Here is a 25,609-nt window from a genome sequence, read left to right on the forward strand (position 1 = left end):
TGTAATCTCTCCACCGTGTCCTGGGTCTGCCCCGGGGTCTCCTCCCGGTGGGACATGCCTGGAACACCTCACCCAGGAGGCGCCCAGGGGGCATCCTTGTCAGATGCCCGAACCACCTCAGCTGGCTCCTTTCGATGTGGAGCAGCAGCAGCTCTACTCTGAGCCCCTCCCGGATGGCCGAACTTCTCACCCTATCTCTTTTTCTTTTTTTTTTTTTTCTTTTTTTTCTTAAATGACATCAGAAACAGCAGTATGTGACATTACGTGATGGCAGAGCTTCAGTTCATCCTTTGTCTTTTTTTTTTTTTTTTTTTTTTTTAATAAATAGGACAGGGGGAATGAATGAGAGAAAGAGGGGGAGAGAAAGAAAGAAAACCAAAGGGGAGAAGAGACGGTGAGAAGGGGGGGGGAAGAGAGAGAAAAAAAAAAGAACTCCTGGGTCACCTGTATGGAGAAAAAAAAAAAAAAACAAACAAAAAAAACAAACAGAGGAGACAGCAAACAACAAAGAGTAACATAATAATAGAGAAAACAAAGCACCATCACAATAAACTAGCTAGTCATAGATATCAATATTTACTAAATAATAAACGATATTGTGCAGCACGCAAGATAGACAGCGCACAGTGTGCTTTGAGGCAGCAGCCAAGAAAGCTGTAGTCCGCGTCTGTGAATACCCATGTGTGCATACCTGTGTGGATCAGCATGCTTGCATTCCAAAGGTTTCTCCATGTAATGATCTGCTAGGGAGTGTGGGGGGGCCACAGCCCCGTCCTCCAGGGTGTGAAGCGGGTATGGAGGAGATCAAAACTCCAGACATCCAGAGGCCCCCAGAACACAAAAGACCATGGAAGACCAACAGAGGGGCAGCCGCGCCACTGTTCCAGTAAGAGCTGACTCACCCTATCTCTAAGGGAGAGGCCAGCCACCCTTCGGAGGAAGCTCATTTCTGCCGCTTGTATCCGCGATCTCGTTCTTTCGATCACTACCCACAGCTCGTGGCCATAGGTGAGGGTAGGGACGTAGATCGACCGGTAAATTGAGAGCTTCGCTTTTACACTCAGCTCCCTCTTCACCACGACGGACTGGTGCAGCGTCCGCATTACTGCAGCTGCAGCCCCAATCCGTCTGTCGATCTCCGGCTCCCTTCTCCCATCACTCGCGAACAAGACCCCGAGATACTTGAACTCCTCCACTTGGGGCAGGAACTCATCTCCGACCCGGAGTGGGCACTCCACCCTTTTCCGGCTGAGAACCATGGCCTCAGATTTGGAGGTGCTGATCCTCATTCCTGCTGCTTCACACTCGGCTGCGAACCGTTCCAGTGCGAGCTGGAGGCCCTCACCCGATGAAGCCAACAGAACCACATCATCTGCAAAAATCAGAGACGAGATTCTAAGGCCACCAAAGTGAAAACCCTCCGCCACTTGGCCGCCACTACTAGAAATCCTGTCCATAAAAATGATGAACAGAACCGGAGACAAAGGGCAGCCCTGGCGAAGCCCATCACCCACCGGGAACGAGTCCGACTTATTGCCGGCAATGCGAACCAAGCTCTTGTAACGGTTGTATAGGGATCGAATGGCCAGTAGCAATGGGCCAGACACCCCATACTCCCGCAACACCTCCCACAGGACACCCCGAGGGACACGGTCGAATGCCTTCTCCAAGTCCACAAAACACATGTAGACTGGTTGGGCAAACTCCCATGCACCCTCAAGTATCCTCGAGAGGATAAAGAACTGGTCCAGTGTTTCGCGACCAGGACGAGCGATGCAAACAGTGCTCTTTATTTACAGTGAAAAGCTGTAAACACAATAACTCCCCGTTGCTCCCTTGAACCCCGTGTGAAGCGCCTTGAGGCGACTTTTGTTGTGATTTGGCGCTATATAAATAAAATTGAATTGAATTGAAATTGAATTGAATTAATAAGCCACAGCATTAAACATAATAGTTAGATTATTACCTTCACACAAAGAAGAATCCTGGGGACACAAATCAGGGCTCCAGCACTGAAATACAGTAACTGTAATACAGTAATGTTAATGCATTGACCTTATAATGATGAGGTTACCACCACAAGTCAATAAACAAAAAAGTCCACAGCACAGATTTTTTTTTTGCTAACAGGTTACAAATATGTAAGACTGCTTTCTTCCATTTGTGCAACATCTCTAAAGTTAGAAATATCCTGTCTCAGAGTGACGCTGAAAAACTAGTTCATGCATTTATTACTTCCAGGCTGGACGACTGTAATTCATTATTATCAGGATGTCCAAAAACTCCCTGAAAAGCCTTCAGCTAATCCACAATGCTGCAGCAAGAGTCCTGACAGGGACTAGAAAGAGAGAGCAGATTTCTCCTGTTTTGGCTTCCTGTTAAATCCAGGATTCAAAATCCTGCTCCTCACTACAAGGTCTTAAATAATCAGGCCCCATCTTATCTTAATGACCTTGTAGTACCATATCACCCTATTAGAGCACTTTGCTCTCGCTCTGCAGGCCTACTTGTTGTTCCTAGAGTATTTAAAAGTAGAATGGGAGGCAGAGCCTTCAGTTTTCAGGCCCCTCTTCTGTGGAACCAGCTTCCAGTTTGGATTCAGGAGACAGACACTATCTCTACTTTCAAGATTAGGCTTCAAACTTTCCTTTTTGCTAAAGCATATAGTTAGGGCTGGACCAGGTGACCCTGAATCCTCCCTTAGTTATGCTGCAGTAGGTGTAGGCTGCCGGGGGATTCCCATGATGCATTGAACGTTGCCCTCTCTCACTTGTAGAGTCTACCTTACAATATTAGCTCCTTGACGTCACTGTTGTTGTGATTTGATGCTATAAAAATAAAACTGAATTGAATTGAACTGAATTATAATATATAACCAATATATTGCTATAATATTATCATCACTTGGTGTCACAGTCACATGTATTTCCACATTATTACACTCAATCTCTGGTCTGTTAGAACTCAGTTATATGAATTTCAGTGTAATGTTACGCAGCTACATTCACTGTTCATACAGGCTTATTACTTGGCTGTTATTGAAATGTTACTCTGTGAGTAGGAATAACTCACACTTCCATATGATTACCTTGTTTCTACCTTATTACACAATTATTAGCATATTATTACTGAGCTGGAATAGCAAGTGTTAGCCTACATTAATAAATCATTGCTCCAGCATTCAACACAGCATTTCAGTTTACAGTATGATTAAATGGAGAGACAGAATATCACCCAAACAAAACAAACAGATCACATCAAAGTTATAAATAGACGTGCTTGTCACTGCGTGAATTAAGTATTTGAGCAAATTATGTCGTAGTGCATATCTGGAGAAACCTTGTTGACACAGCAGCAGTTAGACATCTGTAGCTGGTCCCCAGGTTTGCACAGATCGCTCTCCTCTTTAAAGAAACTCTCTTAATCTTTCAGGTTTCTTGGCTGCCACCTGGAAACTAGAAGCTCCAGTTCACGCCACAAATGTTCTGTATGAATACTGAGGCCTGAAGACATCAATGTGCTTCTTCTGTAACCACTTGATTGTGGCCTTGGTGGTATGTTTTGTGTCACAGTATCCACCCACAAACACAAACTGTGTTCAGGCTGATGGAAGGAGGCTCCTGCCCAAGATGTGATGGTTTAATGTCCAGGTGAAGTTGCTTTAGCAGAAAACCAGCCCAAAGAATAAATTTTCCACCTCCGTGTCTGTGGGGTTGTTTGGTTTCATCTGAACTAAAAACCTCTGAATCATTACTGTTCACTGGAAACGTTAAAAAACATGGCTTCTTCAGCAGAGAAATCCATGAAACGGTAAATGGCCTTTTTTATACAGCACGTGCTGAGCACTACAAGCATCATTCACCCATTTGACCGCCGGTATGCACAACATTCATTTAGGACCTTAGTGCTTTGGTTACAAAGGATCAAACTATTTCACTCAATGACATGCAAATCAATTTATAACATTTATGTAAGGATTTTTGGTTGATACTCTTCATTAAAATAAAACTACCATGAAAATGAAGAGACTGTTCATTTCTTTCTGTGATCGTTTGAGTTCAGAGAAGAAAACGTCAAACTTGAGATTCAAACTTGTTCAGTATGTTTAGTAGATGCAGCTGTGGTGTCATTGTCATCCAGGGAAGGACGGATGTTGTTTTGCTGTGCTGTATTTTAATGTGAAGTGTACTTATTTATTTTTTATATTGCATGTATTGGTTATATTTTGTGCAGGGTTTTATTTAGGTTGCATGTTTTAGTTACCGTCAAATTGTCCTGGAGAGACTCCGCCCTTTCCCCCGTTTTTACTAATTGGACACACCTGAGAGGAAAGGCAAGGTAATTTACAGAGAGCTCAATGACACATAAGAGGGTTGGAGTTGGCGTTTGACAGGAGGTGACCAGCGACTGGGGACGCGCCACCACCAGCGACTAGGGACGCGCAGCGGGCAGTCAGACGGCAATAATGACAAGAGCCAGCTTGTGCACTGCGGGAGAGCAGAAGCAGTGAGACAGCTGGTGCCGATTGCAGTTTTAAAGAAGCGGCGGGCGGAGTTGAGAGCTCTGCCCACCCGGGGTAAGTCTTTGACTTATCCCTTTTATTAAAGTAAAACTGTCGAAAGGAATAGTGACTGCCGCTCCCTCCCTTCCTTCAGTGCACCGGGACGTGGAATGCGGGGAGGAAGGTGAGGACTCCGCTGGGTTTCCCTCTTTTACTACTACGCTGGATTTCTTAGTTTTTTTGTGACTTTTATGCCGGGGTGGATCCCACTGGACTTTTAATGTTGTGTTTTATTGATTTTTATTGTGTTATCCCTTGGCCAAGGTTATTTTAATTCATTTTACATTTTTAACTATTTAAATATAATAAATTATATTTTTAATCTTACAGTTTACATTGTGTGCTTCCCTTGGCGGCTCCACTGCTCTGCCCGTTTTTAGGAAGGTTTCCTTCCTTTTAAAAACACAAAACATCTTGGAAATAAAATCAGCCTTTCCGCTCCGTTACATAATTGGCGTTGTCGACATAGGATACGGAGCCAAGAGCAGTTGGGTTAGCCAGGGGAATAGCAAATATGATGATGCCTGTATATCCCGGAGCCCCGTGGCTGCCAAAGTTTAAAGGGCCTGATCAGGATGTGCAATATCAGGAGTGGAAGGAGCAGATGCGGGGGCTGCTGGGATCTCAGGACTTGCCTGAAGTGAGGAAAGTTGCTATTGTGTTGGGAGCGCTAGCAGGTGAGGCTAAACGTCAGGTCAGTGTTCTTGAAACCAGTGAAAGAGACCAAGTACAAAAAATCTTTTCTTTTTTAGACTCTTTATATGGTGATAGTGTCCCCACCCCAGTTCTTAGGTCACAGTTTTTTAGTTGCACTCAGAACTCAAGTGAAACTGTATCTTCATTTATTTTGCGGTTAAGAGAATTATACTGTAGGTTGCGAAAGCATGATCCAGATAATGTCCCCTCTGATGCAGCCCTGCGAGATCAATTGTTGCTAGGATTGCGGGAGGGCCCTGTAAGTCAGGCACTGAAGGTCTATGTGCGGCGTAATCCAGACCAAGATTTTGCTGCCATACGCCAGGAGGCACTGCTCCTAGACTCAGAACATGTACAGCCCCAGTCTGAGGTAACCTGCCTGTCTGTAAATAAGTCTCATGCTCCTTTTAAGGTTGAACAGAAAGAAGATTGGAGGCAGGTGTTAAAACAGGAGATACTGGAGGATGTTAAGGCACAAATTAAAGGATTGGCACAAGAGCTAGTAAGGGAAATTAGAGGCTCCACTCAGCCAGCTGTAGCTACTCTTCCGCCTGCACCTCAGTTTAGGAGAAGACCGCGACAATCAAATGCTAGCTGGGATGCACAAGGTCGGCCTATCTGTCGGAGGTGTAAACAAGCAGGACATATAGCTAGGTTTTGCCAGACCTCCATGTCTTCCCAGCCAAGTTTAAACTAGATGACCCTGCTGCTGAGGTCCGAGGGGCGGGGTTTTTTGGTTCACCTAAGGAATTAAGGGCCACAGAAACATTTATTGGGCAGTGTCCAACAGTGAAGATAGTGATCGAAGGGGTGGAGCTTCAAGGCTTGTTGGATACCGGGTGACTTTGATACAGGAGAGTCTGTTTAATGAGTATTTTTCCCAGGCTAGGCTTGAGAAAACTCCAACCGCCTTTAGGCTGAGAGCCGCCAATGGTCTGGAAATTCCCTATACCACCTATGCTGTCCTGGACATGGAAATAGAAGGTGTTAAGGTTCCTGGACGCGGGGTTGTGGTGGTAAAAGATGACCATTGCACTCACCCACTGATTATTGGTATGAATGTTGTGACTGCCTGTTGGAATGTATTTAAGTGGCCGGAAAAGACTACTCCTGCCCCACAGCAGTTAACGAATCAACAGGCCTGGAGGACTGCCTTCGCAACATGCAGACGGATAGAAGCAAGTACAGTGGAGGACGGAATGGTGGGGTATGTACGGCTAGCTGGCCGACGCAAAATTAAAGTTCCCCCGAGGAGTGAAATAATGGTGTGGGGCCGGACTCAGACGGGTCCGCAAGGAACAGATTATTGTGCCCTGGTGGAGGCACTGCCTGAAACCCCTGATGTGGGGGTGGCGAGAACCCTTGTCATGGTAAGGGCCGGGAGAGTGCCAGTGAGGATTTGTAACCCACACCCCTATCCTCTTTTTATAGGTCGCTACCAGAAACTGGGAAAGCTATCCTGCGTGGATGAAGCTGACGTACATGGCTCACAGGACCTGAGCCTGTCCCTTGGGACGGACGGTGTGGTGGAGGTGGCTCTGGTCGATAGTGGCGCCCCCACGGAGGAGGAGAGATTACCTGAGGAGATGAATAAACTGATTGAAAGACCTGACCTGTCTGAACTGCAACAGGGCGAGCTACGTGCTTTATTGCTTAAATGGGAGAAGGTGTTCTCTAAAGATGACGAAGATTTCGGGAGGACTGACCTGGTGCATCATTGTATCCCCACAGGTGATGCAGCTCCCATTAGAGAGAGGTATCGTCCTTTGCCCCCCGCAATGTATAAGGAAATGAGGAGTCTCTTGGCAGATATGATGGCAAAGGGAGTTATCCGGGAAAGCTGTAGCCCGTGGGCTGCACCCATTGTTTTGGTGAGAAAAAAGGATGGCGCCTGGAGGTTCTGTGTGGACTACAGAAAATTGAATGCGGTGACTCATAAAGATGCTTTCCCCTTGCCACGAATAGAAGAGACATTGACAAGCCTTACTCGAGCGAAGTGGTTTTCCACCCTGGACTTAGCCAGTGGATACTGGCAGGTCCAAATGGACCCGACGGACAGAGAAAAGACTGCTTTTACGACCCCAGTTGGGTTGTTTGAGTTCGAGCGGATGCCGTTTGGTCTGTGCAATGCACCCGCTACATTTCAACGCCTGATGCAGCACTGTTTGAGTGGACAGATTGCCGAGTCTTTATTGGTGTACTTAGATGACATTATCATTTATTCACCTGACTTTTCGTCTCATTTACAGCATCTAGATGAAGTGTTTCAGAGGCTGTGGCGTCATGGGTTGAAGTTACAGCCGAACAAGTGCGAGTTCCTGCAACAAGAGGTGAAATTTCTGGGGCATGTAGTGGATAAGTATGGTGTAAGACCAGACCCTGATAAGATTTCTGCGGTGATGGATTGGCCGGTCCCTGATACCATCAGACAGGTCAGATCCTTTTTGGGCCTGGCTGGTTACTACAGACGTTTTGTGTCCGGCTTTGCTAAAATCGCACGCCCTTTAAATGCATTATTGACAGGGGTCCCTGTGAACAAGAGAACAGACCGTCGTAAAGTACAGTGGTCCCCAGAATGTCAAACGGCATTTGAGGCCCTCAAAGCAGCTTTAACGCAGGCACCTGTTTTGGCATACGCAGATTACTCTCTTCCTTTTATTGTGTATACAGATGCCAGTGGCCGCGGGCTGGGAGCCATTCTGGCGCAGGTTCAAGAGGGCCAAGAAAGGGTAATAGCGTACGCCAGCAGAAGCTTACACCACACGGAACGGAATGACGCAAACTATAGTTCTTTCAAGTTGGACCTGTTAGCCCTTAAGTGGGCAGTTACCGAAAAGTTTAAAGACTATCTGACTGGTGCACGATTCGTTGTGTATACTGATAATAACCCTGTGGCCCATTTACAGACTGCTCGCTTGGGCGCAGTGGAACAACGTTGGGTTGCCCAGCTGGCCTCTTTTGACTACGAGATCAAGTATCGTTCGGGTAAGAGCAATATTAATGCTGATGCCCTTTCTCGATTCCCCACTGTCCCAGCAGAGCACCTGGAGGGGGCTGGATCGGAGCGTGGAGTCACTTCAGCAGCCATTGAATTGACCTGTGAGGTAGAGGGGAGGGACTGGGCAGAAGCACAAGTTCACGATCCGGATATTCAAGTGGTAAAACAACTTCTGGAAGGCCAGGTCGCACCCACAAAGTCAGAGCGTCAGGCATTGTCACATGGTGTGCGGCGACTCCTGCAGCAGCAAAAAATACTTTTTCTTGAAGACGGAGTACTGTGCCGTAGGGTGTTGGACGAATATACCCAGGAGACTCGTTATCAAGTTGTGTGTCCTAGTTCCAGGTGCCATGAGGTGTGGCGGAAGGTCCATGAGGCTGCTGCCCATGCGGGGGTAGATCGAACCCTCTCTCGGATACGGCAGCGGTTCTATTGGGTTAACATGGAAGCGCAGGTACGTCAGTTTCATCTGGGTTGTGTCCCCTGTAGTCTACAAAAGGAGAGAGTAGAACCTAGGGCTCCACTGCACCCTATTTCAGTCTCATACCCTTTGGAGGTTGTAGGCATGGATTTTCTGTCCTTAGGCCGACCAACTGACACTTATCAAAACATACTTGTGGTGACTGATCTGTTTACGCGGTTCGCTTGGGCTATCCCTACAATAAACCAGACAGCAGAGACTACAGTAAAGGCTTTATGGAAGTATGTGATACAGCCGTTTGGTTGCCCAGGCCGACTCCACTCCGACCGTGGGTCTAATTTCGAATCTGCATTAATGAAACAACTCTGTGATACCTATGGTATAACTAAAAGCCGCACGACACCTTACCACCCTGCGGGGAATGGTAGTGTAGAACGTTTCAATCAGACCCTATTGAACATGCTTCGCTCACTAGAATCAGTTAGGCAGAGCCAGTGGGTAGGAAATCTGCCGGAACTTGTTCATGCTTATAACAATACTATCCATAGCTCCACCGGTTACGCACCTGCCTACTTGATGTTTGGTCGGCATTTACGTCTGCCTGTGGATGTGGTGTTAGGTGTGGGCCCCCAACAGGCGAGGCAGGGTTTGAGTGAGTGGGTGTGTTCCCATCATCAGAAGCTCTCCCTAGCTTATCGATTGGCTGGGCAGAAGATGTGTAGTGCAGCCTCCCAACACAAAAGCCAGTATGAGAAAAGGGGCTGTACCCTTCCATTGTTGCCCGGGGAGAGAGTCTGGGTACGTGATCGAAACAGACAGGGCAAAGGAAAACTGTGTTCCTGGTGGTCTCCTGAGCCGTATGTGGTGTTGGAACAGGTGGGAGATACGGGCTTAGTGTATAAGGTCAAACCAGAAAAGGGGGGTAATATACAAACTTTACATAGGAATGCCTTAAAAGTGTGCCTTGCTCCTCAAACAGACTTTACCCCTCCTACGGAGGAGCCGACCACAGGCCCTTCGGATTTCCCAGCGCCAGTGTTTTATGGGTTTTTACCCCTTACTGACTGTGTGTCACCTCACCAGAGTGATTCAGGTATGTCCCTTAGACGGTCCATTAGGACCACGCGTGGGATTCCACCAGAGCGTTATAGAGAGATAGAGCATTAGCAGGGACTGCTAATATTTCAGTGTGGGGGGATGTCATCCAGGGAAGGACGGATGTTGTTTTGCTGTGCTGTATTTTAATGTGAAGTGTACTTATTTATTTTTTATATTGCATGTATTGGTTATATTTTGTGCAGGGTTTTATTTAGGTTGCATGTTTTAGTTACCGTCAAATTGTCCTGGAGAGACTCCGCCCTTTCCCCCGTTTTTACTAATTGGACACACCTGAGAGGAAAGGCAAGGTAATTTACAGAGAGCTCAATGACACATAAGAGGGTTGGAGTTGGCGTTTGACAGGAGGTGACCAGCGACTGGGGACGCGCCACCACCAGCGACTAGGGACGCGCAGCGGGCAGTCAGACGGCAATAATGACAAGAGCCAGCTTGTGCACTGCGGGAGAGCAGAAGCAGTGAGACAGCTGGTGCCGATTGCAGTTTTAAAGAAGCGGCGGGCGGAGTTGAGAGCTCTGCCCACCCGGGGTAAGTCTTTGACTTATCCCTTTTATTAAAGTAAAACTGTCGAAAGGAATGGTGACTGCCGCTCCCTCCCTTCCTTCAGTGCACCGGGACGTGGAATGCGGGGAGGAAGGTGAGGACTCCGCTGGGTTTCCCTCTTTTACTACTACGCTGGATTTCTTAGTTTTTTTGTGACTTTTATGCCGTGGTGGATCCCACTGGACTTTTAATGTTGTGTTTTATTGATTTTTATTGTGTTATCCCTTGGCCAAGGTTATTTTAATTCATTTTACATTTTTAACTATTTAAATATAATAAATTATATTTTTAATCTTACAGTTTAAATTGTGTGCTTCCCTTGGCGGCTCCACTGCTCTGCCCGTTTTTAGGAAGGTTTCCTTCCTTTTAAAAACACAAAACATCTTGGAAATAAAATCAGCCTTTCCACTCCGTTACATCATTTTAACAATTCTATGGTGCCTTGTTGTCAAGTTACTGCGTTCAGGAATTTGGGTGCCCACGCTGCCCACTGGGGAAAAAAGTACATTTCACAGTGTGGCAGGGGCGTGGTCTGTGGCACTCAGCAGTCACAGTCTCCCCTTTTTCAGGAACGCAGCAGGAAAGCTGACTGATCCAACAAAGAAAAACACTGAAACTGGGGGTCAGGATCGCTTCACACAAGTGAACTTTTTCAACATATTAAAACACAACAGTGCCACAGGAAAAGGTTACACAAGACACGTTTATAGCAATTAGAAAAAGAGGTCAGCACAAAGGAAAAGGCAGTGAGGCTCTACTTCTATTACACATGTCAGAGTCAGGCTTGGTGCCAGTAATGTTGGGGGTTTAAAAGGTCTACAGTACACACAGCTGTATGGTTACATGATAACTTCAGAGTCTGTCATGACCAATGTTCCCTCTAAACTGTGCACGTGCGCAATTGCGCACTGCTGGCACGTCTCTGCGCACAAAAAAAAATTGAACCTGAATTGAAATTAAAATTAATACTTTAACGATTCTGTTTTGCAGTGTTAGTCAGTGACTGGCTGCTCCTGTATGGGATCAGAACGATGCCACCTTATCCCATAGTCCAGCCAATGATGCGATTCACATTCGTATATACGCAGCTAATCAACGTCGCTGACAGGCTATGACAGCGTCCTTATGTGCCGGTGTTTTAGCAAAGCGGCTGATGTGGAGTGAAGCCACGTTAATGACAACGTGTACAACCATTGGAGATGTGAGCAGGACAGACGGAACAACTGACGAGAAAAGTGTGGACTTTATACCAGTTTTTAAATTGTGTTGATCGGCCACGTAAAACCAGAGTTATGATAAAATATCTGCAGTGTTTGTTTTCTTCCTGAATACTGTCGTTGTTTATATTGTTTATTGTTTATATAAGAAGTAAGTATATAATTAACTGCCCAGCATTGGTCATTATTTACTGTATTTTGCAGACAGAGTTACAGACTCTCTCCCAGACCACAGACTCATAATACAAGTCAGAGCTTTATAAAAAAAAAAGAAAGTTGTGTTTTCAAAATTGGAGTTGAAGTTATGTCCGTGAAGGTTCTCAGTCATCCAGGTCATCGTAGTCAAAGGAGCTTGCAAAGAAAAGCGTCTGGACTTCTTTAAGTTGCTTGAAGACGTTTCACCTCTCACCCGAGAAGCTTCTTCAGTTCTAAGGTCAAATGGTGGAGAGTCCCAGATATAAACCTAGTGGGAGTTTCCCCCCACAGAGGGACAAAAGGACCCCCTGATGATCCTCTAATCGCCTGAGCCAAGGTGTGAAACTGGGTGTGAGTCACAATCAGCCAGAGTTTCGGGTGTGTTCATTGTGAAACCTGGCCCCACCTTATCATGCGAATTCCTGAGGTCAGATGGCCCAGGATGTGAGTGGGCGTTAAGGCGTCTGGGAAGGGATCTCAAAACTGGATTATAGATGGCAGAGAGTTGGTGTCGTAAACCCCGCCTCTGTTCAAAGATGGTCGCTCACAGTGGACCACTTCACAAGCGCATGGCACAACACAGAAGAGCCACCTCCACAGGACAAGACTCAGCAGTCCATCTGCATCTTAAGGATAAAGGACACTCTTTCGAGGATGCCAATGTTCACATTTTGGACAGAGAGGACAGATGGTTTGAAAGAGGAGTGAAAGAAGCCATCTATGTCCACTGTAAGCGACCATCTTTGAACAGAGGCGGGGGTTTACGACACCAACTCTCTGCCATCTATAATCCAGTTTGGAGATCCTCCCCAGACGCCTTAACACCCACTCACATCCTGGGCCATCTGACCTCAGGAATTCGCATGATAGGGTGGGGCCAGGTTTCACAATGAGCTCACCCGAAACCCTGGCTGATTGGGACTCACACCCAGTTTCCCACCTTGGCTCAGGCGATTAGAGGATCATCAGGGGGTCCTTTTGTCCCTCTGTGGGGGGAAACTCCCACTAGGTTTATATCTGGGACTCTCCACCATTTGACCTTAGAACTGAAGAAGCTTCTCGGATGAGAGGTGAAACGTCTTCAAGCAACTTAAAGAAGTCCAGACGCTTTTCTTTGCAAGCTCCTTTGACGAGTTGAAGTTATTTTTCTTTCCAATAGTGTTAACATGCTGCAGGTCATGAACAGGATTTTTTTAATTTTCATTGTAAGTGGGCTAAAGCAGTTAATTAAAAGTCGTCTAACATAAATGCTGTAATTTGATTATTTTAATAAACATGTAACTTGGATGGATTGGATGCTGGCGTGACCACAGTGCACACGTCTGCTGCTGCTCACAGTGGTCCAAGGGACGCTCAGGGAGTTTGTGTGCTCGCTCAGACACATGAAACATTAGAGGGAACATTGGTCATGATACAAGAAGAGTATACAGGTGAGTCGGTTAATTAAGCTGCTGTGCAACTACATGTGGTGTAAAAGTGTAAACGGTGTGGAACAGGTGAGTCCAACCTCAGCGTCACCAGGTAAAATGTCTGTCTTATCTTTCATAAACCCTGTTAGTGGCATTAACGTTCAGAGACTTAACGTCTATTTTGGAATTTCACTCTAATTTCAGGTTTTCTACCTCCAGGTGGTTCAGAGTAGATACAGGGAACGTGACACCAGGCCAGCTGGCTTTGTGTTTGTGACAGCTCACAACACCTCATGCAAGGTTACTGTGGTCATTACTGTTACACAAGTGTGAAACTCACACCCTGTGTGTGTGTGTGTGTGTGTGTGTGTGTGTGTGTGTGTGTGTGTGTGTGTGTCTGTGTGTGTATGTCTGTGTGTGTGTGTGTGTGTGTGTGTGTGTGTATGTGTGTGTGTGTGTGTGTGTATGTGTGTGTGTGTGTGTATGTCTGTGTGTGTGTGTATGTCTGTGAGTGTGTGTGTGTGTGTGTGTGTGTGTGTGTGTGTATGTGTATGTGTATGTGTGTGTGTGTGTGTATTTCTGTGTATGTCTGTGAGTGTGTGTGTGTGTGTGTGTGTGTGTGTGTGTGTGTGTGTGTGTGTGTGTGTGTGTGTATGTCTGTGTGTGTGTGTGTGTGTGTGTGTGTGTGTGTGTGTGTGTGTGTGTCTGTGTGTGTGTGTGTGTGTCTGTGTGTGTGTGTGTCTGTGTGTTTCTGTGTGTGTGTGTGTGTGTCTGTGTCTGTGTGTTTCTGTGTGTCTGTGTGTGTGTGTGTGTGTGTGTCTGTGTGTGTGTGTCTGTGTGTTTCTGTGTGTGTGTCTGTGTGTGTCTGTGTCTGTGTGTGTGTCTGTGTGTGTCTGTGTCTGTGTATCTGTGTGTCTGTGTATCTGTGTGTGTGTGTGTGTATTTGCGTGTGCACGCGTGTGTGTATTTGCGTGTGCGCGTGTGTGTATCTGTGTGTGTATCTGTGTGTGTATCTGTGTGTGTGTCTGTGTGCGTGTGCTGTAACACTGGTTTGACTGGCCCCAGCAGCAGAGGCATTATGGCTCTATCGCAGCCTCGTGTAAATGTAATTGCATGACTGTGACTGTGATGTGATTTTCAGGGCAGTTTGTTTGTCCTTCAGATGAATTCTACTTATTATGTATGGATCCATGTTTCTCTCTCTACTGCACCCTGACCCAGTCACTGAGTATGATCAGGAGTTACACACTTCATATCTTCTTACGATCACTGCTGTGCTTTGTGTGGGCATCTTTCCTGGCACCGAGACACCTCACCCCCTCCAGCAGCATGGGGGTGCCGTGATGTGGGTCTGGACAGAGGAAAAAAGGGGAAGATGTCAGAGTAGATGGAGAGATGCCGGCAGGGAAAAACTATGTGACATTCCATGAAATGCTTAGACAGCGTAGCCAAGCAGGCTGTAGTTACTGAAATAACTTTAGCTCTTAGTAGCAGAAAAATGGTTTCTTTTCTTTATGACAACTTAATGAGCTCTTTCTTTTTTCTGTTTTTGTCTGTCCTGTCCAGCGCTGTAGCAATGCTAAAGATTTATTTTCCCAAATGGATCATTAGAGCTTTTGGTATGTGGGTCCAATAGATTATGATGGTTTATTCAATCTTTACTTATTTATCTATTATATTTTTAAGTTGTTACAATCAGAACGGACAGCACCACAGGACGGGAAAGACAAGGACAAGAGAAGTTGTGAAGAGACTCAACAGAAGGAGAAGGAAAGAAAAACAGATGAGAAGAGAGACGGAGAGAAAAGACCTGCTGAAAAAAAACAAGCAAAAGAAAACAACACAGCAGGAAACCACGGCAACAGCCAACATCAGCATCAGTAACAGTAAATAATAAATACTGAATGTTACTGAGCAGCATGAAGGACGGATTATGATGTTTAGAGGCAGAATAACAGTGGAGGTGTTCGTCACTGAGTTCATGTTTGGAACTTTGATTTCTGTTTTGGGGTTTACAGGTTATTTTGGAGGTGTGGTCTTAAACTTTTGATCAGCTGTAAAACAGCCTGTTTCAGTTTAAACGTTGTTTTCATTAAACTGCATGATCAGAAAATGATTTTGTCTCACTCCCATTTCTCCTTGTTCCATGTTGAAGCTACTGGGAACCTTGTTAAGATCCAAACATGCAAAAATATGATTTTGTGTCATTTTTCAGGTGGTCTTAAACTTTTGATCGGGACTGTAACATCACTCCAGATAAGAATCCTTTTTTCTTTCTCATCCTCTTGCGTTAACATCTGTTTAACTTATTAATATCAGTTAGTCGATTCAAGGTGATGCCATAACTATTTCCACACCCATGTAAGCGACATTAGCCATACACACATGACTATGGGCACGCTAAGGTCACAGCTGCACACACGTGTTCTCAGCCTGCTATAACTCTAGACAAAGGGGAGCAGCAATTTTAACGCATAGAAATGTTAATTTTATAGTACTCAACATGGTTATAGACACAGAGGGTAGAAGAAGAAAACAAAAATATTCAGGAACTTGGAAAAAAAATCTAATCCTTATAAGAGGATTATGTGTCCCAGCAAGATCAGGAAATAATTAACAAAATACGCAAAACAAAACTAGAATTAAATGAAATTATTAATTAAAAAAACTCAAATCTTAGTACAAAGACTTGGCTTGCAAACTTTTGAATACGGTAACAAATCCGGTCAATTCTTAGCTAACCAGTTAAAAAAGAAAGAAAGAAAAAAGAACTATATGTGCTGTTAAAGATTTATCTGGGAACATAATATATGACCCTGAAAGAATAAACAGTTTGTATTTTCCACAGATAAACCCATCAAAAAATTGATCAGTTTCATGGTAACGTCCTCCTTCCGAAACTACCAGACAGGTAACTAATAGCACTGGATTCTCCGCTGACATCAGGTGAACGCCAGGAAGCAATGTTTTTAACATTTGTAATGCGTGTTTGCACCATTAAGCCTGAAGGTGGCGCTGCCACTGGCTTTTCTTAACCTCTCTCACTTCACTGCAAACAAAATAAAGTTGAGTGCAGCCTGAAAAAAGAAAGATACCACAGCGTCACTGAAACTCACTCGAACGTTGGAGGGTCACATTGTCACGGTCCAGTTTGAGTTCTTGTATTTTTATATTATGGTTTATGTTCTAAGTCCTTGGTTGTACAGTTTTGATTATTGTCATTTCCCTAGGTTTCAGTTATGGTTGTCAAGATAAGATAAGATAAGATAAGATAAGCTTTATTAGTCCCACACATGGGAAATTTGGGTTTAGTTCTTAGGTTTTGTGTGATGGCTTCCCTATGTTCCGTGTTGTGTCTACTGTGCCTTTCTGCCCCATGTTTCAGGTCTCTATGTTCTGTCTCCCCAGTCTGTTAAGTTTACATGTCTTGAGTTCAGTCAGTGTGTTTCCTGTTTCACGTTGAAGGTCTATGTCTCATGTCAGTGTTTCTAGTTTTGCTTCCCTTGTCTAGTTCAGTCTAATTACTCCCAGCTGTGCTCTCCTTCTGTGTCTCATTACCCTCGTTATCCTTCAGTGTATTTAAGCCTTGTGTTTCTCTTTGTTAGTGTCATGTCCTCCCTCATAGCTGTGTGTGATTCTCCCCGAGTCTCCTCGTGTATTAGTTTTTCCCAGTTTAGTTTGCAAGGTTTTGTATCACCTTTATTTCTGTTCAGCAATTAAAGCTGCATTTTTTAGTTAAGTTCCCGCTCTGGTGAGTTTGCGTTTGGGTCCTTCTCCTGCTTGCACACAGCTGTTTTGTGACACACATTTACCCAAAACTTCTTTTCAAATGGGCCCCGTTGCCTAACGTTCGCTCCCCCAGCCTCGCCAACTGATCGAAGTGAGTACTCCCGAACATTAAGCACGTCTGGGTCCACACAAGGGTTCCATCAGCACAGTGTGCAGTGACCAGCAGCCCAACAATGGCTGCCATTGTTGGGCTGCCAGCAGGAGGGTCTCTCGTGGCGGCCACCAACTACTATCAAAGGTGCATCAGCTCTACGTGCAGCAGCAGCTCATGTGGTGAAGTCATCCCTCACATCCAGGACTGCAGCACCTGGTAGTCCAGCTTCTTCTTTGATAAGCAGCCCCACTGGGATGACCCCACTGACTGAGGAGGCACAGCACAAGGCGGGGGTCTTGGGTGTGGTGACGAACAGTCAGATCACCTGTGTTTCCTGGGAGATGGTGATGTAGCAGCAGGCGACTGGGAGCATTGATGCGGGTAGCCCCACCTCCTCGTGATCCTGTGTTCTCTCTTGGTCCACGCCACCACACTTGATGGGGAATCGAACCATCAGCCAATGCTAGGTGACGGGAGGAAGTCGTGTTTACAGCCTTACTTTCTGTTTTTCCTTCTTTCGTCATAGTGTGGCTGCGTCTTCTGTTCCTCTAACCTCACTTTTTAAATTAACAACCAATAATAAACTTAAAAAAAAAACAGAAGCAGCCAATAATGACCTCTCTGTTGGTGCTCGAGCCTGCTTTGGGTTTCTTGGGTTACTGGTGTGGTGCGGATGGCCTAAGCCGGCAGCACAGGCCCTGGTGTAATTTAGATGACCATCCATGTAGGCTCTAATGGGAGGAAGACGAAGGCCACTCTTGAGTCTCTCACCTCCCACTACCCACTGGAATGCCCTCATGACCAACTCCATTGCCGTGATAAATGCCAGAGGGGAAATCGTGCAGCCTGCCATAACTCCAATTCCCAGGTGTTGCCAGGCTGTGGTGGTGTTCTCAGCTGTCACACAAAACTGTAAATCCTTAAAGTGGGTCTTGACCAGTCCTGTGATGTGGTTTGGTACGCTGAAATAGTTGAAGGCCATCCACAAGATCTAATGCAGAACTGACCAAAAGGCGTTGGCAAGGTCTAAAAAGACCACGTGATGGTCTCTTTGTTCTTTCTCAGCAGTTTGAATCTGGTGCCAGACGACGCTGGCATGCTCCAGACATCCAGAGAAGCCCCGCCTTCTGCACTGATGTGTCAATATAGTTGTTTCTTTGCAGGAAAGCAGATAGTCTTTGGGCCAAGACACTGAAGGAGATTTTTCCCTCTACGTTCAGCAGGCTGATCTGGCGAAACTGTCTGATGGATGAGGAGTTCTTCTCCTTAGGGATCAGAATACCTCTTTCTCTTCTCCAAGCCTTTGGAATCACTCCTTTCTGCCACGCTACCTTTATCAGCGTCCACAGGTATTTGAGGACTCGTGGGGTGTTTTTGTAGAGCCTATATGAGATGCCATTAGGTCCTGGGGCCGATGCTGCTCTTGCCTGCTTCACTACCTTCTCCACTTCACTCCATGTTGGTGGTCTTATGTCCATTTGGTGTTCAGGTGCCTGGATAGGTGGCATATCAGTCGGAATGATAACTGGTTCATGCCTCTATCAATTTCCTGCTGTCTCCTGGAATTTAACTGGTTGAAATGGCCTTTCTGCTCTGAGTCTTGTTCTTTACCCCACATCGCTCAGCCCCATAGCTGTAGATGATGGTTCCCAGGTTCTCCAGCTTCCTTTCAACTGGACCCTTTTGTTGATCTAGTATAAGAGCCAGACCCACTCTCTTTTCTCACTGGATCTGGGCCACAGAATCTGATCTTTCCTACCTTCCATCTTCCTTTCCCTTGCTGGTAGTGGTTGGCTAGACTCAGTGTTGGAAGACTCTGTTAGCTGTTTCTGAATGAGCTCTGGGCTGGTTGATGGTGTTGATTGTGGCTGGCTTGGAAATGTGTTGCTAGCTGTTGGTGGCTAAACTCCAAGCTAGCGGCTGATATTAAGCTAGAGCTAGAATCTAATATTTCAAGGCCCATGTCAGTTGTTAGTTTTGGCCAGCCACAAATGCAGTCCTGCAGCTTCTTTCCTACCATCATTGATGGTCCATTATTTGCAATGCTGGTTGATCTATTCATCGGTGGTACCGTTCCGTGGTTCGTTGCCATTAAATCCGTCCGGAAAGGGTCTTCTTTCACCCCTGCTCTCGCAGACCCTTCTCTTTTGAGACTTCTATAGCAATAATGGGTGTACCCAGGTACGCTAAAAAACGCTGGGCCCTGCTGGTATGAGGCACTAACCCACACCAGCCCCATTAGGGTCTATTCCCTCCTGTCAGCAGTCTTTCCAGGCTGTCATCTGGTCTTTCCCTGATTCTCAGCTGCCCATTCGCAGCGGTCACTGGTGGTAAAAAACTACATTTCCGCGAAAATGACGTCACTTCCAATTTCGGGCAGAACATGGCGGACATGCGATAGTTCGTGCTGATGGACGGAGGAAGTGTTATGAACAGCTGATCGGATCGGCAAAGCGTGTTTCTGGAATATTATGTTTTTGTTGCTGCAAGTGCTTTTTATGCAGTTTTTGCAAAGCTTTATGTGGAAGGAAACTGTGACCGAGGACAAGCTGATGGCATAAGATGTAAGTACAACTCCTCCGGTTTCATATGCAAAAAAATTTTTTGCGCTAGCTCACGTGGTTGCAGTGCTACCGGGATTTAAAAATAGTTACGCAAAACGGAGCGTGCTGCTCTGACCGGTTTTAAAGGGTTAAAATCTCCACATATCCTTTCTTCAGGACTCCTTCCACCTTAACAAGAATCTCAGTTCCAGATGTACTGAAGCATAATACTCATACTATAATGTTTCACTGTGCTGCACTGTGTCCTGTTGAACTGTGTTTGATCTGTGTACAGTCAACAAGGTAATAAAGATGCAGTCCTGTATGATTAGGACCTGTTTACTCTGTCTGTGCGCGCGTATGTGTGTGTATCTGTCGGTGCACAAGCACCTACCAATGACCCTGGCCTGGAGTCTGACCTTTAGACTGCTGTCTTTTCTCCCTCTGGTTACCATGGTGATCTCCTCCTGTTGCACCCCCTCCTGGTGAGTTCTGTATTCACATGTTACCTTTACACCTCCTAAAGAGAACGAGGGAGTGAGGAAGGAGACAAGTTATTCATACGCAGTCTGCACCACGCTGAGTCCAATGAACTTTAGAAACATCATCAATGCAGTTAAAGGAATACTTTAGCCCCAGGTGTACCAACCCTGTGCTGCGGCATATCTATGTCTAATGTATCAAAGACTGCATTTACCTCAAGCAGCAAAGAACAAAACATTCAGCACTCCTAACTCTAACAAGCACAGACTCAGTAACTCTGATGCCATCTTAACCCTGAGTGACGATGTTCTAATGTAATGCTTAAATAAGTTGTAGACAGTCTTCTTCAAACGTTTTGCTATAAAAGGAAACTTTGAGATTGGTATTCGGCTCGACGGCCGTCTGGTTTTTTTTAGGTGTGGTTGCACAAAAGCTGAAGTATTCTGGGACACAGCCAGAGGACAGACAGTTGGTAAGTGCAGAAACAAACAGTGACATCCAAAGCTTGAAGAACGTTTTCGTTGCACCACAGATCTTTAAAGCTCGTCCTCAGAGACTCAGTCTGTTCACTGAAAGCCATCAGTGCTTTCATTTCTTGTTATTGTAGCTGAACACTCTTCTCCTTACCCTCCCTCTTGTCTTTTATGATTGAAAATGTCTTTATTCATCCAGGGTAGCCATTTTGGACACTGTGGACCGGCATGTCTATTACACACTTTGCTGTGACAGTGGGTTGAACGTCCACACTCCAGTGAACTCATGTGTTGGTATCTTCCCCTCTAATTACAACCCAGTTCTTGCTTATCCAGGACATTGAAGCTGTTCCTGGACGGGGAAATTCAGGAATGTGGTTGATTTATTTTTTTGTGGCTGTTCCTTTGAAGACTAGATCCATGCAGCTGCAATGAAGGAGAGCTGACTGGTTTGTTTGGTTTAGCTCCTTAGTGCTAAACCAAGCCTGGGAGGTGTTGAGCTGCTAGAGAGATGAATCCAGCTGTTTCTGCTGAGACACTGGCAACAGCAGTCAGCTGACTCTTGATCTCAAACCTGCTCGAGAGCAGAGATCTGTTATTGCGGTACTGAGATGCTTGGGTCAGGCAGAGACAGTGTCACAGCTGTATGGAGAGCTGAGCTTTGGCATACTATTACAGACGAGAGCTCAAATACTGGGCCTGCTGACACGAGGCAGACTCGAGTTTTGTTCTACGTAGGCTTCCAGGATCGCTTTTAACCCAAGATGGCTTATGCTCAGTTTATTCACACGGGCTAATCAGTGTAATGTAATACAATCATTCAGTTACTCAGGGTTTTAATTTAGGTTCGTACTTTCAAAAATAGCAAGGTGTTACCAATATTCTCAGCACAGAGACGCAGACGCTGCCACAGACAGTAGACACTAACGCCATATTTTGGTTTCGTTTTTAGGTTTTCACTTCCTGGTGTTGGGAAATGTGACCATGCATATACATTTTCCTTAGGATGTCTTTCTCCCCTAACCCCAATCAGTCGCAGCAGATGGCCCCGCCCCTCCCTGAGCCTGGTTCTGCCGGAGGTTTCTTCCTGTTAAAAGGGAGTTTTTCCTTCCCACTGTCACCAAAGTGCTTGCTCATAGGGGGTCATATGATTATTGTGGGGTCTTTACCTTATAATATAAAGCACCTTGAGGCGACTGTCGTGATTTGGTGATATATAAATTGGAATTTCAAAATACATTTCTTGGTTACAGACTTGTGTTGTGCTCGTGTGAAAAGATTCCACAGAAACATTAGTCCCAAAAAGTAATCTTCAATTCAATTCAATTCTATTTTATTTATATAGCGCCAAATCACAACATAAGTCGCCTCAAGGCGCTTCATAGATACAGAGAAAAACCCAACAATCATATGACCCCCTATGAGCAAGCACTTTGGCGACAGTGGGAAGGAAAAACTCCCTTTTAACAGGAAGAAACCTCCGGCAGAACCAGGCTCAGGGAGGGGCGGGGCCATCTGCTGCGACTGTTTGGGGTGAGAGAAGGAAGACAGGATAAAGACATGCTGTGGAAGAGAGACAGAGATTAATAACAGATATGATTCAATGCAGAGAGGTCTGTTAACACATAGTGAGTGAGAAAGGTGACTGGAAAGGAAAAACTCAATGCATCATGGGAATCCCCCGGCAGCCTACGTCTATTGCAGCATAACTAAGGGAGGATTCAGGGTCACCTGGTCCAGCCCTAACTATATGCTTTAGCACAAGTGAGGACGCTGGTGGACAGAGTCTAAGGAGCTCCTTAGACTAGCATGACCTGGATTACTGAGAACCTACAGACTTACTGCTGGGCAGAGAACCTAACCCACCATGGTCACCTGCTCTGTGCAGCAACAGTCTGCTCCACAACACTGCAGGTTAGACATATGTGCAAGCATGTCCTGAAGTATGCCTGTACACCTATACTTACCCTCCAGTGTGGAGTTAATACGCTGGACCCGCAGGCTGGGCGACCTCCGAGATGGAGAAGAGGAGGGAAGACATGAGAGCTCTTTGCCCAGTGTGGGGACATCTGGGACAGTGAAGACAATCTCATAACAGTGGTGGCTCTTCAGGAAACCAGCCTTGACAGAGGAGCGACGTGTTAGAGGCAAAGAGTAGAAAACATTGGATCAAATAGCTCAGGAGGATGTGGGCTAACACAGCCCGTGGTGTCACATTTTCATGGCTCAGTTTAATGTTGTTTTGTTGTTCCACCATTCCTCAGCCGGACTTTACATTTTACAAATGTATCCGGATGAAACATCCATGAACATGGAAATCAATCAAATCGTAAACCAGGAGACTTTCTCTGCTCATTCATGAAAACACCTTGTGGTCATTTTATCAACACTTCACCTGAAAAATCGCTTACAATGATGAAATCATGACGAACAACTGTGTTCGTTTGACGGTGTGCAGACACACCTTCACCAAGTAGCTGCCATCCTTCTCTGAGACAGCAATGAGCGTAGCGACGTTCGACTGGTCATCTCTCCGTGTTGGAGAGCCAGGGGGCTCGTCATCGTCAGGGAAACGCACCCCACCTGCTTTGGACGTAGAGCCTGGGGACAGACAGGTAACATCAAACCACGGCAACCGTAGAAATGAACACAACTGCTGTCAACGTGTTTGCTGAGATGGAGAACAGCAAACCGATACAATCTGAGAGCATAACACCAACTACTGTACTGTCACATTATTAGGTACACCTGTTCCACTGCTCATCACAGCAATCCAAACATCTAATCAGCCTTTGACATCAGCAGGAATTTAAAGCATTTAGACAGGACGGCCTGCTGGAGCTCAAACTGAGCATCAAAGTAAGAAAGATGAACGTGGCATGGTTCATGATGTCAGGCGGGCTGCTGTGAGTATTTCAGACATTGTCGATGGGCTGGGTTTATCCTGCATAATCATGTCTGCTATCACCAAGGTTAGACAAGAGGAGACGGACTCCAACAGCCTCGACAGTCACCAGATTTCAGTCCAGCACAGCATCCTTGGGATGTGCATGAAAGGGAAATTTGGATGAGCAGGAATTTGATTGAAAGCATAAATGCAATGCTGGACTGTATTCAGGAAAGTGAGCGATCTGGAGCTGTGGCTGACAAAAGTACAAAATGCTTAAGTAAGAAGTGCATCAACACAGTAGCAAATGAAAATCTTTAGTAGTGAAGCACGTGTAGAGACAGCAAAGGTGTGTGTGAAGACAATAAGATTGTTTGATGTGGGTGAGGAGGTGTGTTACTGACTTTTGTGCTGTGGGCCAGTTGAGCCAAAACAACCTAAAAAATTGTAGTAAAACAATTCAGTTCCATTTTATACAGTGGCGACTCACAGCAACAGCTGCTTCAAAGAAACATCTGGATGGACTATGTGCTGGACCAGTGCTTCCTACAGCACAGCACCAACTGCAACTCATCAGATGCAGAACGATGCAGCACAGACACAATGTGATATTCCCATGTGTGTCTCAGTTAGACATTACAGCTTTCTCTACAGTTTGTGAATCAATATGAAAAATGCTTCCAAACTGGTTGTAGGACACACACCGAATGTCATGTGGTACTTTTCTACTCTGCTTAAGCACTCAGAGAACAGCTGGTAGCAGCTGTGGCTCAGCAGACCATCGACAAATCAGAAGGTAGGTGATTTAGATTCTCCTGCTCTTAGATTGCAAAGACGAGCAGAAGGTGCGAGGCTGATGAGAATCTGTGACCAAAACAACACAAGTGACAGACGGACCAAAGGACCCCGTCATTGTGATTCACTGATGCTAAAACTTCAGTGTTGGATGGGTTACAGCAGAGAGAATGTAAACTACATGGCATAACGCAGTCAGAACATTTTGATGAGCTGGATTGTTTTTGGTGCTCATTTTCAGTGCAGACACATATTTTTAGAAACATACAGGAAAAAAACAACAAACACAAACAGAGCCGTTAAAAGCACAGTGAGAAAATATCATGTGCTTTCTGCATTTGCCAGGCCCTCTGCTCATTCAAATCACCTGTACCTGTACTACTTGCCACTTTATCACGAAACGGGATACAGCGCCCCCTGGTGGTTTCAAATAAAGGCCAGTCACAAGTAGCATTCATAAACACACAAGCAGCATCACACTCACCTTTTCTTCCTGTTGCCATGGTGATGTGGTTAGGATTTAGGTTAGACAAAACCCGAGTACTGTCATCACTGACCTGAGTGTGAGAGCACAGGGAGACAGAGAGCACGGTGTCACAGCTCTGTGGTGGAGATGGACAGTACAGACCGATATCACATGGTCTCTTCCTCCACGTCCTTCTTTGTCCTGTTGTCCCATTTTTACTTTAGTCTATTATATCCCTTGGATATGAATACCAGTCAAATATAATCTGTCACTGATTTTTTTTTCATCAGTCCGAGACCACAAATTGATTATTTGAATAGAGTACAACTGCCACTCTGATTTTTAAAGCTCAGTCACTGCAAACTGACCAGGCTCTCCTTTATGACCTGCAGCTGGTCTGATCTGGAGAACTAAGGAGCAGGAGCCGAAGTTCATTTTGATCAATTTCTAATTTCAGCACAAAGCAACAGCCTTGTAAAGGAAAAGTATGTGCAGAGATAAAACTGGTGACAGAAAAGAGCCACAGGACGAGCCCTGGAGCCATGGGCAGAGAGGGGAACAAGAACAAGCGCGCACAAAAGTTTGCTGTTGCTTTCAGTAGTTTTTCTACAGAGTCAGATAAACACACAACACGGAGACATGCACAGCACATGACACTGTGTGCTGTTCTGGCCCACAGACAGGTGAGCTGTCAGCATCACAGGTCATGGGTTGTCTTATTTCACTGCTAGTAAAAAAATAAATATGATCCATGTATTTATTGCTATTTCACTGTCACATAGGCGTTTTTATTATGGTAGTTTTTGTTTTTTATTGCACATGATGAAAACTCTTTGCTGCCACAGGTTTTCACTGTTGTGTGGTCTGATTACCAGCACTGATATCTCCTCTCTTCTACTATGTAAAGCTTCCCTATTTAAATT

At 45.5% G+C, this 25,609-nt stretch overlaps 1 protein-coding gene across 3 annotated transcripts in view; it reads right to left on the minus strand.

Annotated features, from left to right (window-relative positions):
* Positions 1–14,013: 14,013 nt before the first annotated feature.
* The window catches only part of adisspa (adipose secreted signaling protein a), a 12,264-nt gene continuing 668 nt past the window's right edge, over positions 14,014–25,609 (minus strand). For 2 of the 3 annotated variants that reach the window (XM_080879640.1, XM_080879639.1), the window contains exons 2-6: positions 24,705–24,777; positions 23,003–23,139; positions 22,506–22,659; positions 19,977–20,102; positions 14,014–14,507 (exon numbers count right to left, since the gene is read on the minus strand). In XM_080879640.1, coding sequence (XP_080735766.1) covers positions 14,407–14,507; positions 19,977–20,102; positions 22,506–22,659; positions 23,003–23,139; positions 24,705–24,723 — 537 coding nt within the window. In that variant the 5' untranslated portion in view covers positions 24,724–24,777 and the 3' untranslated portion in view covers positions 14,014–14,406. The remainder of the gene's footprint in view (positions 14,508–19,976; positions 20,103–22,505; positions 22,660–23,002; positions 23,140–24,704; positions 24,778–25,609) is intronic. The other variant, XM_080879641.1, reaches the window with a different exon arrangement.

Source organism: Rhamphochromis sp. 'chilingali', assembly GCF_963969265.1.
Source record: "Rhamphochromis sp. 'chilingali' genome assembly, chromosome: 4".
In the NCBI taxonomy this organism is placed as follows: domain Eukaryota; kingdom Metazoa; phylum Chordata; class Actinopteri; order Cichliformes; family Cichlidae; genus Rhamphochromis; species Rhamphochromis sp. 'chilingali'.